General features: G+C 39.3%; 2 protein-coding genes across 4 annotated transcripts in view; both read left to right on the forward strand.

The window, feature by feature from the left end:
• The window catches only part of LOC124398209 (skin secretory protein xP2-like), a 6,388-nt gene extending 3,261 nt beyond the window's left edge, over positions 1 to 3,127 (forward strand). The window contains exons 2-6 of one of the 2 annotated variants that reach the window (XM_046868291.1): positions 238 to 420; positions 683 to 879; positions 952 to 1,067; positions 1,190 to 2,597; positions 3,103 to 3,127. In XM_046868291.1, coding sequence (XP_046724247.1) covers positions 243 to 420; positions 683 to 879; positions 952 to 1,067; positions 1,190 to 2,597; positions 3,103 to 3,105 — 1,902 coding nt within the window. In that variant the 5' untranslated portion in view covers positions 238 to 242 and the 3' untranslated portion in view covers positions 3,106 to 3,127. Of the gene's footprint in view, positions 1 to 237; positions 421 to 682; positions 880 to 951; positions 1,068 to 1,189; positions 2,804 to 3,102 lie in introns of those variants that run through there. The other variant, XM_046868290.1, reaches the window with a different exon arrangement.
• Positions 3,128 to 6,342: 3,215 nt separating this feature from the next.
• On the forward strand, positions 6,343 to 11,444 carry rps14 (ribosomal protein S14). Of its 2 annotated transcripts, none has more exons than XM_046868303.1 (5): positions 6,343 to 6,475; positions 7,621 to 7,771; positions 9,005 to 9,166; positions 10,241 to 10,317; positions 11,339 to 11,444. In XM_046868303.1, the coding sequence occupies exons 2-5, from the start codon at positions 7,623 to 7,625 to the stop codon at positions 11,404 to 11,406; spliced, it is 456 nt and encodes a 151-aa protein (XP_046724259.1). In that variant the 5' UTR covers positions 6,343 to 6,475; positions 7,621 to 7,622; the 3' UTR covers positions 11,407 to 11,444. The 2 variants fall into 2 exon arrangements, with proteins under 2 accessions (XP_046724259.1, XP_046724258.1); XM_046868302.1 differs by lacking the exon at positions 6,343 to 6,475 and adding an exon at positions 6,507 to 6,528.
• Positions 11,445 to 12,188: the final 744 nt, after the last annotated feature.

The raw sequence follows: 12,188 nt of genomic DNA on the forward strand, positions 1-12,188 counted from the left end.
AGCTTATAGTCAGTATATATATATATATATATATATATATATATATATATATATATATATATATATATATATATATACACAGAAATATAAGATCCTTTGGGCTTTAATGGTTTACAATCCTTCCACATTTCAGAGTTATACATTTTTAAAATTCCTACTGATGTTTATATGTTACAAACTGTAGGTTTGGTGTTTTTGCTTTTCTTCAACATTGAGAGTTTGACTAATATTTTTTAGGTTAAATGAATTGCAAACTTTCATCACTCTATGTGGGTGATTTGCACCCTGAAGTGACGGAGCATATGCTGGAAGAAAAATTCAGTCCTGCAGGCCAAATTCACTCTGTCTGGGTCTGCAAGAACCGGAACAATGGTGCTTCATTTGGCTATGCATATGTAAACTTTTACCACCGGGCCGATGGTAATTCAAACCACACCAAACATGATACACTATTTCTACATTTTATAGCACTTTATAGCCTACTTAATGCTCAGGTGTCAATTTTGTAGTATTTTAATGCTTTATTGCATGGATATAATCCATGAAAAGTGTATATTTTATTAATTTTTTATTTTTTTTAACCAGTCTGTACCAAAATTTTGTGCAATAATTCTGAATATGACTACATAGTCTTTTTTTTTTTTTTTTTTACTGTAATGAATGACCTGTTTTGACCCCTCAGCTGCACGAGCATTGGAAACACTTAATTATGATCTCCTCATGGGAAAGCCCATGAGAATCATGTGGTCTCAGAGGGATTCTACCATAAGAAAGAGTGGCATTGGAAACTTGTTCATCAAGAACTTGGATTTGTTGACAATTGACAGCATGGCCCTTTTTGACCTCTTTTCAGTCTTTGGGAAAGTCCTGTCATGCAAGGTTTGTTTTGATCTGAATAAAGTCCTGTTTGGTATAAATTGTGTGTGTTAACATTGTATGCTTCTCCTAAAGATTGTAGCTTACAAGACAGGGACAAAAGGGTACGGCTATGTCCAATTTGAGACTCAAGAGGCAGCGAATTTGGCAAAGGAAAGACTCCATGGCAAACTCTTCAACAACCATAAAGTGTAAGCTATTGATAGAAAGAGTTGGTTTGGTCATATGTGGGTATTTCATATAACATCAGATGGTAATTTTATTATAAAGATGAACAGCAGTGTCTAACAGCAGTATCTCTGTTGTGTTATAGCTCTGTTGAACACTTTAAATCGCGTGAGGAGCGTGAGGAGCATGAGGAGCATGAGGAGCTTGAGGATCGTGAAGAGCATGAGGAGCATGAGGCTCCACCTCAGGTTCCAGCTGTAAAACAGAGTCCAGTTCCACCTCAAGTTTCAGCTGTACAATGGAGTCCAGCTCTACCTCAAGTTCCAACTGTAGAACGAAGTCTTGCTCCAGCTCAAGTTCCAGCTGTAGAACAGAGTGAAGCTGCTGCTCAAGTTTCAGCTGTAGAACTGAGTCCAGCTCCACCTCAAGTTTCAGCTATGGAAGAGAGTCCAGCTCCACATCAAGTTCCAGCTATGAAAGAGAGTCCAGCTCCAGGTCAAGTTAAAGCTGTAGAACAGAGTCCATCTCCACCTTCAGTTCCAGCTGTAAAACAGAGTCCAGCTTCACCTCAAGTTCCAGCTGTAGAAGAGACGCCAGCCCCACCTCAGGTTCCAACAGTAGAACTGAGTCCAGCTCCACCTCAAGTTCCAGCAGTGGAAGAGAGTCCAGCTCCACCTCAACTTCCAGCTGTAGAACCGGGTCCAGCTCAAGTTCCAGCTGTAGAACAGGGTCCAGCTGTACCTCAAGTTCCAACTGTAGAACCAAATCTTGCTCCAGCTCAAGTTCCAGCTGTAGAACAGAGTCAAGCTGCAGCTCAAGTTCCAACTGTAGAACCGAGTCCAGCTCCACCTCAAGTTCCAGCTGTAGAAGAGAGTCCAGTTCCAGCTCAGGTTTCAGCTGTAGAACAGAGTCCAGCTTCACCTCAAGGTCCAGCTGTAGAAGAGACGCCAACCTCACTTCAGGTTCCAACAGTAGAACAGAGTCCAGCTCCACCTCATGTTCCAGCTGTAGAACTGAGTCCACCTCAAGTTCCAGCTGTAAAACAGAGTCTAGCTGCAGCTCAAGTTCCAACTGTAGAACCGAGCCCAGATCCAACTCAAGTTCCAGCTGTAGAAGAGAGTCCAGCTTCTTCTCAGGTTCCAGAAATGGAAGAGAGTCTAGCTCCAGCTCAAGTTCCAGCTGTAGAACAGAGTCAAGCTGCAGCTCAAGTTCAGACTGTAGAACCGAGTCCAGGCCCACCTCAGGTTCCAACAGTAGAACCGTGTCCAGCTCCACCTCAAGTTCCAGCTATAAAACAGAGTCCAGCGCAAGTTCCAGCTGTAGAACAGGGTCCAACTCCACCTCAAGTTATAGCTGTGGATAAGAGTCCAGCTCCAGCTAGAGTTCCAGGTGTAGAAATGAGTCCAGCTCAAGTTCCAGCTGTAGAAATGAGTCCAGCTTTAGCTAAAGTTTCAGCTGTAGAAGAGAAACCAAATCCACCTCAAATTCAATCTGTGGAAAAGAGTCTATCTCCACCTCAAGGCCAAAATGCAGTTAAAGTGCCTTCAGCATCTGTGAGTGAAATCTAGATGGCCATGGACACATCATTACGGGCAAAACACACATACACAAAATTATTCATATCAAATTTAGGACTGATTTGTAAAATGTGGTTGAAGTAACAAGAATATATTTTCATAATATTCCAAGTGTTTTGCCCCTGATGAACTGCAGATCTTAAAATGACGATTTCACTTTGTCCTTGTGGAAACAAAACCCCACTCACCAATTTCTCAGTTTTCTCAATTTATACAGTAATGCTCAGGTCTAATGCAACATCAGCAGATCTACTCTAAAATATAAAATTCCAATCATTTCACATGACACTGGTAATAGAGGCAGATTAATTGTGCATTGGCGATTTTAAAAGGAAAATTACAGATAAAAAAAAATATATTTTAAACAGTAGTAAACAAAAAACGTCTCATTTACAGTAACATGAGTAAATGTAATTACTTTCCACCTCTGCACACATGTGATGGAAGCATAGACTAAAACCCCTCTGCATTTCTCTTTCAGTAAACTCTGACATCAAAGTAGCAGAGAAACAAGAAGAAGAAGAAGAAGAAGAAAATAAATGAATAATAATTATAATTCCTTTTGATTGTTTCTTATTATAAAAGTTTTGTTTGTGACAGTGGCAGGACATCAGGGCCAGCAAAGCCTTCCCTACTGACCTAAACACTATCAGAAGCACTGACCTACATTTACAACCTAAATTCCAATATTTGCTCCATAAGATTTAATTAATTTACTCTCAACAGTCAAATTAATTTACTCTCAACAGTTTATTCTCTTCATTTCGTAGCGTTTCTCTTGGCTGCACTGTACGTGTATGTCAAGTATGTGTATATCAAGTGTATGTGTACGTGTATGTCCAGTACGTGTATGTCAAGTCAAGTCAAGTTAATTTTATTTCTATAGCGCTTTTCACAACAGACATTGTCTCAAAGCAGCTTTACAGAATTAAACAGTTAAGTTGAATGGTGTGCATTTATCCCCGATGAGCAGCCATGGCGACTGTGGCAAGGAAAACCTCCCTTAGATGTTATAAGGAAGAAACCTTGAGAGGAACCAGACTCAAAAGGGGAACCCATCCTCATTTGGGTGACATCAAGAGTGTGATCATAAATCTTTAAACAATACAGAACACTGGAGTGTAAGATTATAAGTAATGTTCTTTCTACAGTCTTCTACAGTCATTATGGTTATAAAACTAGGAGCTACTGACCAACTCATAAAATAGCTCAACATTTGCGATCATCACAAATCCAACACCAGCTTCTCCATGCCAGAGCCTTTAAACACTCCATTCATGTGGTCTCAGAGGGATTCTACCATAAGAAAGAGCGGCATTGGAAACATGTTCATCTAAAACTTGGATTTGTTAAAAATTGACAGCATGGCCCTTTTTGACCTCTTTTCAGTCTTTGGGAAAGTCCTGTCATGCAAGGTTTGAGCTTTGTTTTGATCTGAATAACATAAATAAAGTCCTGTTTGATATAAATTGTGTGAGTTAACATTGTGTGTCTCTCCTGAAGACAGTAGCTTACAAGACAGGGACAGGGAGAAACCAGCAACCCTCAAATTTAAGCTGTGGAAGAGAGTCCAGCTCCAGCTCAAGTTCCAGCTGTAGAACTGAGTCCAGCTCCAGCTAAAGTTCCAGCTGTGGAAGAGAGTCCAGCTCCAACTCAAGTTCCAGCTGTAGTACTGAATCCAGCTCAAGTTCCAGCTGTGGAACAGAGACCAGCTCTAACTTAATTTCCAGCTGTGGAAGAGAAACCACCAAACCTCAAATTTCAGCTGTGGAAGAGAGTCCAGCGCCAGCTCAAGTTCCAGCTGTGAAGAAACCAGCGCTCTGTGAGTGAAGTCCATATGGACATAGACACAACATTAAGGGCAATACACACAAACAAAATTATTAATATCAAATTTAGGAATGATTTGTAATATGTAGTTGAAATAATAAGTGTATTTTCTAATAATATTCCAAGTGATTTGTTACTTTGGCTACATGGAAACAAAACCCCACTCACAGATTCCTCATTTCCTTTATGGAGGAGATGGTGTTATGAGTTTCTCAGGAGCTCCTGGTTCCACAACTCCGAACGACTATTAGACTGTAGAAAGGTCATTACTCAGAATCACACACACTGGTGCTCATGATATTTCTCACTCTTTATTGTTTATAACGTTTTAATGAGTTATAATCACACTCTTGATATCACCCGAATTAATTCAGGGGAACCTTTTGAGTCTGGTTCATCTGAAGCTTTCTTCCTCAAACCATCTAAGGGAGTTTTTCCGTGCCACAGGCTGCTCATCAGCGATTAATGCACATATAAAAGTGAATTTTGTTCTATAATTTGTACATTCTGTAAAGCTACTAGAGCAGTGAACAAATTTTGAACAATTCTTTAAACAATATTTCAAATATATGTTTTACCAATATTATATCCGGGCCGCAGCAGTGAGAGCACCGCATCCTAACCACTAGACCACCAGGGGACCTACCTATTGAAATATTCAAAGGGGATTGTCCTGTACACCAGCCTTAAGGTGGCTGCGTGTGTTTATGCAGTAATTGAAAGAAGTATAGATTCAATTTCCTTTTAAAATAACTTAAAAAAACAGCTATTATTATCTTAATATTTGGCAACAAAAGTGAAAACCCCCTAAGTGATTACAGCTGTATGTCATCTAACCATGCAAAGACACATGTCCTATTCATCATGTTCATGTTTTTGTCCGCTTGACAGGACCATACAAATGTGTGTATCTTGTATTAGAGCGGTCAAAATTTGGCGCTTTAAGTCCAATTCTCTCATACTGACCACTGGATGTTTAACACGGCACCTCATGGTAAAGACTCTATGAGTGTGAGAATTAGAACTGTTGCCCTACACAAAGATGCCGAGGCTCTGAGATCGGTAACACCCTAAAACTGAGTTACAGTACAGTGGCCGGGGTCATACAGAGGTTTTCCAAGACAAGTTCCACTCAGAACAGACCTCCCAAGTGTCCTTCAAAGAAGTTGAGACAACGTGCTGTGTGTCAGGTGCAGAAGCTGCTTCAAAAAACAGATGCATGACATTCACATTTGTCATTTGGCAGACGCCCTTAGCCAGAGCGACTTACATTTGATCTTATTTATACAACTGAGCAGCTATGGGGTTAAGGGCCTTGCTCAGGGGCCCAACAGTGGCAGCTTGGTGTGGCTGGGATTTGAACTCATGACCTTCAGATCCAAAGTAAAATGACATAACCACTAAGCTACCACCTTCTACCTCTCTCATGCTGCAGCATTGCTTTAGAGGTTTCAGAAGTGGATTGTCTGCTTATCAGTGCTCGGACACTGTGGCTGAAGACAACCTGTCCACATCTTGTGGTCTAATGAGACTAAACTAAGATAAACATGTTTGGCTCAGCTCTATATATCAAGCAATTATATATAATTGCGTTATTGCTTTGTATCCTGGGTAAGTATCATCATCACAAAGCCAGAACTGTTCATTGTAAAACCAATTTTAGATTATTCTCCTCTAGTCCCTGTTTACTTTCTTCAAGAACATGTCAAAACCGTTAAACTTATTCTTGAATCCATTGTAAAAAATTAGTTATGACGACAAAGACTTTTTTTTTCTCATTACTGTATATCTTCATTGTGATTCACTGCAATTAATCATTGCGAATTCTTGTTTACAACAAAAACAATATATACAGTATTTTAATCCACGATTGCGCCCGCCATTTTGTTTTGCGGCTGCGACTTTTATTCTATGAAGCCGCCCCGCGCTTTCACAATCACTTCCGTGTTTCTAGCTTGATTTTTCAACCCGGAAGTGGTCTCTCCTTCCTTTCCTGCTTCGGCCTCGATTGAAGACATACAGAGGTACAGAATCCGCAGTTTGGAATCTTCACTAATCCGCGTTATTCTCAGTAAATGTGTGTTGAATTGCAGTTTGGATTTGTTTATTTGGATTAAAGAAGCCGTGGTCTCGGTGTATTGATGAGAAAAAGCGAGTTATATTGCGGGGAGTTTAGACCGAGCGTTGGTGTGGAGCTCTACGGGGGTTTAGCGGCTCAGGGCCGGACAGTGTGGCTCTCAGCTCGCTGCTGGGTTAAATATAAAGCAGAAAATGTGGAAATTAAGGGTTTAATTCCTGGTATAAGCTCGTATTTAGTCTGGTTTTAGTGCTGGGTGTGTGGTGGTGTGGTGTTTGGACGTGTAGTGATGGTAATGTTTGGTTAAATCACCAGTGAGGTTTAATACGGAAAACTGTTTACATTATAAACACGAGTTAAACCGTGGAATATGAAATCGGGCCTGAATTAAACTCAGGCTGGTTTTTAATCTAGTAGGTTTATCCAGTGCACAGGTTCTAGTCACATTTTTAGGACTTTAGGCAGCGATGTCTCAACCCAACCACCAGGTCAGATATTAGTGCTAATGAATCCCTCAAAATGGGAGTCACAGACTGTAAAATCCCACAATCAGACCAATACAGTGGAACCAGTGCAGCGATACCAAACTACATCCAATCAACCCGGCAGATGTTTGTTTTAAAATCCATTCTGAGTCCATGCATGACCAGGTCATGTACATGAGATAATACACGTGAAAACCCAACACGTGACTCCTGCAAAACAAACTTTTTAATCAAAATATGTAGTTTTCCAAAACCGTATGGTTTTGTAAAGAGCAACTGATGCTGGCATGGAGTTTAAAGGAGAAAACAAACCGAGGAACCACCTGGACCTGGTTGCATCTGTGATTTACAAAATGTTCATGTGATCCAATGCACCATTTTTTTTTTTTTTTTTTTTTTGTAAAAAATAAAATGTAAACTGTTTATAATCGGTCTAAGTGAAGGTAGCGTGTATTTCAGGCGTGTTTACCTGATTAGAAACCAGAAATTGTGTCTAGGACATGATGCACAAATTGTTCTTCACATCTGGAAAGAAATGCTAAGAGGATTAATCTGATTATAGTCTGGAGACTCTTAGATTGATTTGTTTTTATTTTTTACCCCCCAGCAATGGCACCACGCAAGGGTAAAGAAAAGAAGGAAGAGCAGGTGATCAGCCTGGGACCGCAGGTCGCTGAAGGCGAGAATGTCTTCGGAGTCTGCCACATCTTTGCCTCCTTCAACGACACCTTCGTGCATGTCACCGATCTCTCCGGCAAGTAAGTTGCAGGTGGTCGAGTCGCGGGTATTGCTGATTTGGAGGACATAAACCACTTTATACGTTAACTGTAAAGATTTCCGGGAGACGGGTAGAAAGAGAGAAGATAACACCCCACCATCAGAACTCAATCCAATAATATTCCGAAGTTTACTCCAAATCAATTCCTCGACTTAACATCCAGGCGCAGATCATACACCATATTGTACTTGTATTTTCTGTGAAGAGCCACTCGAAGTTTGATTCCTATAACACGCACATGCACATCAAACATGCATTAATAGACTGTTTTGCAATTAATTTATTATTAAACGACTCTTTGACGCAGAAAATACGTATTTCGAAGTCTTCCAAAATGTCTCACCAGGGACAATCCTGTAGTTCTTGATGAGTTTTAAAGTGCAGGATCTCATACAGCTTTTATTTACTTTTTAAAACACTCTAGGACTATTATATATTTCTTATATTTACTTTTTTTGCACAACTGACACTGCCACGGACCGGCACATGCCAGTGGCACTAATACAGCACATGCACACTTCAGTCAGTCACATCTGGACTACTGTCAATACCTCTGTCATATCCATACCCATACCTCTCTCTCTTAGTCTATATAATTTTATAGTACCTTTTTTATACTTATTTTAAATTTATACTTTATATTTTTTTACTGTATACTTATACAATCGTTTTTTTTGTTCTTACAGTCGTAATCAGCATTTCACTGCATGTCGTACTCTGGATGAATGAGTATGAGACACATAAAATTGTATTTGTTGTAATACTATAAGAACTAGTGAAATGTCTCATGTTACAACCCGTCATGAATATAGCCAGAGATGCCAGCATCACCTGTTATATTGTCAAAAAAAATAACAAAGAAAATTGTGGTTTGGAGATAAAATGTAAAAAAAAAAAAAGTGATGAGGTAGAAAAATACAGCCTGGCCATGTTTCCATGGTAATGTGGAGATCAGATAATGCACACCTTGGTGCGTTTACATTTGCAGTATTTCTGAATGAAAATGAAACGGTTTTCATTTCCCTTTTAATGAAAGCGGAAAGAAAACGTGTTCATTGAGCGGTTCAGGCTGAAGAGTTTTAGTTTCTAAATTAGTGTCTTTATTCACTGGAAAATCTAAAGCCATAACTCAAATACCTTAACTATGATGAGTTCAGTTTTATGGTGTATACATTTTCAGCAAACCAATTCACCACTCCCCTCTTGCTCGCAGAGAAACGATCTGTCGCGTGACTGGTGGAATGAAGGTGAAGGCCGACAGAGACGAGTCCTCTCCCTATGCTGCCATGTTGGCTGCTCAGGATGTGGCTCAGAGGTGCAAGGAGCTGGGCATCACCGCACTGCACATCAAACTGAGAGCCACCGGCGGGAACAGGTGAGAAGTGCTGTCGAGCGATTGTTTATCTTTTCAGTTTGCATGTTTCCATTAATGCTGTGTGTTAATCATTTATAGGACTGAAAAAAGCACTGAAGCACCAAAATATAGTGATCTATCAGGCTGGATTCAGACATAAGGGCCAGCAGCCTGATAAATGTCCTTCAGATAATTAGAAAACGAATAAAAAAAAATTAAAGCCATTCATAGTCCTTAATTGAATTTTAATTACAGATAGTCCCTGAGTTACAATGGTTTGACTTAAGATTTTTCGATCTCACGATGACAATAGCGATACGTCCAAATTGTAAAAAATACTAAAAATTTTGCGTAACGAAGCAGCGTACGATACGTTGGACGCACAGCTGGGATGCCCTGTGAGATGCCCCACTATCGCTAGCAGTTGGTGGAGTAAAGTTGTCTCAGTGTATTATTTTTTTCCTGTTTCAAACAGCAATTTTAGTATGTCTCCAGCTTATGCTGAAAAAAAGAAGAAAGCCATCAGCTTAGAGCAGAAAATAATTATAAATCAGCATAAAGCAGGAAAGACTGTCAGTCATTGCACCATCTTCGACATGAAATTTTTGACTTACGAAGGGGGTCGTCGCAACGTATCTCAATCATAAGTAGAGAACTACCTGTATTGGGTTTTTTCTATTCCTCTAGGGGGCAGTATAAAGCGATAATGTAGGGGTTTCACAGCATTTGGGTAAATTTCATGAAGTGAACTTACCATTTCCAAGCTAAATAAGTTCCAACTTCTGTATTTTGGATTTTTTTTGTAGTAGATTTATGGCTTAATATTGAGCTGAATATTAATATTGTGCAAGATAAACCGTAATTAGATTTTTTTGAAGTGTTTTTAGTGCATCCTATGCAAGATCTGGTATAGAGGTCTCAACCTTTTTTTTTTTTTATATATATATATATATATATATATATAACACGTTATTTGAATCTCTGTAATCTTCAAAAATCTGCTGGTCTTTAGAGATTATGGTATTAAATATGGTACTAGTGTGGGTTGAATTATGATTTCAAATTGTTTTACTTTTTACAATTTTTTATTTTTAGAACCAAGACTCCAGGACCAGGTGCTCAGTCTGCTCTCAGGGCTCTGGCTCGTTCCGGCATGAAGATCGGCCGTATCGGTAGGTTTACGGGACATTTGTACAAATGAATTCCCAACATTCATGACCTCATAATCTATATAGATAAATGATATGGGTCTCTGAGGAGGAAAACCTGGCAAAAAATATAAAAAAGCTTCCATTAATGATTAGATACTTAATGTGTAGAGTTGATATTTAGTTTTGCTGCATACGGTGGAACTATTAAAGCTACAGTACCATGACATATAAAGTCTAGTGATTTAAACAACTTAAATAATCCCTACTCTCAACTTTCATGTTGGGTTCTTTTGCCGCAGTCAGCGTGTTAGATTGACATTCGATCAGTGAATTCAGTGCGGTAAATCACATGATGCCTTTTTAGTGTATACAAGTTTAAAATGCTGGATTGTTGCTAATAGTCTATGAAGATGTCTGCACTTTAAGTGTCAGCTTGGCGTGGCTGGGATTTGACCGTATAACCTACAGGATACAAAGTCCAATGCCATTGATTTTATTGATCAGGGTCAGGTACAGACCTGACTCTGATCTGTACCAAGCAGTCACTTGCACATGAGCAAGGCCCTTAACCCTGTAGATGCTCAGTTTTATGAATGAAATAAATGAAAGTCGCTCTGGACAAGGGTGTGTGCCAAAATACCATTAATGTGTAAAAAAAAAAAAAAAAAAAAAGAGATAAACATGTACATGTTGTCCAGCCTTTAAATCACAACCCCCACCCCCTGGTCTGTTTTGATCAAGTCAGACTCTATTCCTTGGACATTTTGTTCTGCAGAGAAGGGGTATTAAAAATTACATGTAATTTGTTAGAGAAAGACAACAGACATGGACATAAATTTTCAGTGCTGTGTAGGTGAGAGATCAGGTTTTGTATGTTTACAATAAACACACCAGCAGGTTGCATCCACTGGAGCGTTTCGAAATCTTTTCCTGTTTTGTGGCTATTAGTAAAAGTGTGTGTGTTTGGCATTGGTCCTGTGTATAAACAAATATCGATTATGGATAATATATTGAATTCTGGTTTTCCCTTTCCTTTTTCCAGAGGATGTCACCCCAATTCCATCAGACAGCACCCGCAGAAAGGGAGGTCGCCGTGGGCGTCGTCTGTAAACTTACGGATTTTTTTCAAAATAAAAAGTCAAATAGTGCTTTCTGACTCCTGTCTCTTCTGTTCATGTGTTCCTCATTTCCAGCGCCACGATCGTCATTATGTTGATATGGAAGTGAAAATGACATCGACTGCATTATGAGGCCACGGTGTTCAAAATTAACTAAACCTCAACAAATAACTTAGGAATTGCATCTCTATTTACTCCTGCTTTTATGTTAAATGTAGGGATGTCGTCCACCCCTTCCCACCCGTGCAGCATTGTATTTTCATTGCTCACACATTCATATGGTAGACAGAGTGCTTCTTGGCCTGAGTCTGGCATTATGGGAAATCTATGTGGAACAGGGATTAAGGACGAGCCACAGATATGCGGGTTTGAGAATTTTACTTCCTCTAGTGGTTTTGCTACTTCTTCTATCATAGATGTTGAAACAATTGTGCTTTTGGTTTTGGCACGACTCGTACTAATGAACGTGGTTTGAGAACAATTTCTAGAAAATGCTGGAATACTGTGTACACTGTTTTCAAGGTTGCTCTGAATGACATTCCCAAAGTGCCCCCAAATATTGTTTTACCTTAGGTGTTTCCTGTTTAAATGCAAGACTATACTGATTGTATCGGTTACAATAAAATCAGTGTTTTTCTTTTGTTTCAATGTTGCATAGACGTTTTAATACACAAGGAAACTAAACTATTTAAAACATCCCTTTCAAATTAATTCCCCTCTAGCTGTTAAGATCTAATCTTCTGTGAAGGCTTTACACTACATTTTGGGGCAATG

Source organism: Silurus meridionalis, chromosome 15 (genome assembly GCF_014805685.1).
Source record: "Silurus meridionalis isolate SWU-2019-XX chromosome 15, ASM1480568v1, whole genome shotgun sequence".
NCBI lineage: Eukaryota > Metazoa > Chordata > Actinopteri > Siluriformes > Siluridae > Silurus > Silurus meridionalis.

Excerpts from the sequence above, each read along its gene's own strand:
- rps14 (XM_046868303.1), top strand. The coding sequence starts at position 7,623 with ATGGCACCACGCAAGGGTAAAGAAAAGAAGGAAGAGCAGGTGATCAGC. Across the intron at positions 7,772-9,004 it reads GTCACCGATCTCTCCGGCAA|AGAAACGATCTGTCGCGTGA; the intron begins GTAAGTTGCAGG and ends TCTTGCTCGCAG. Across the intron at positions 9,167-10,240 it reads AGAGCCACCGGCGGGAACAG|AACCAAGACTCCAGGACCAG; the intron begins GTGAGAAGTGCT and ends TTTTATTTTTAG.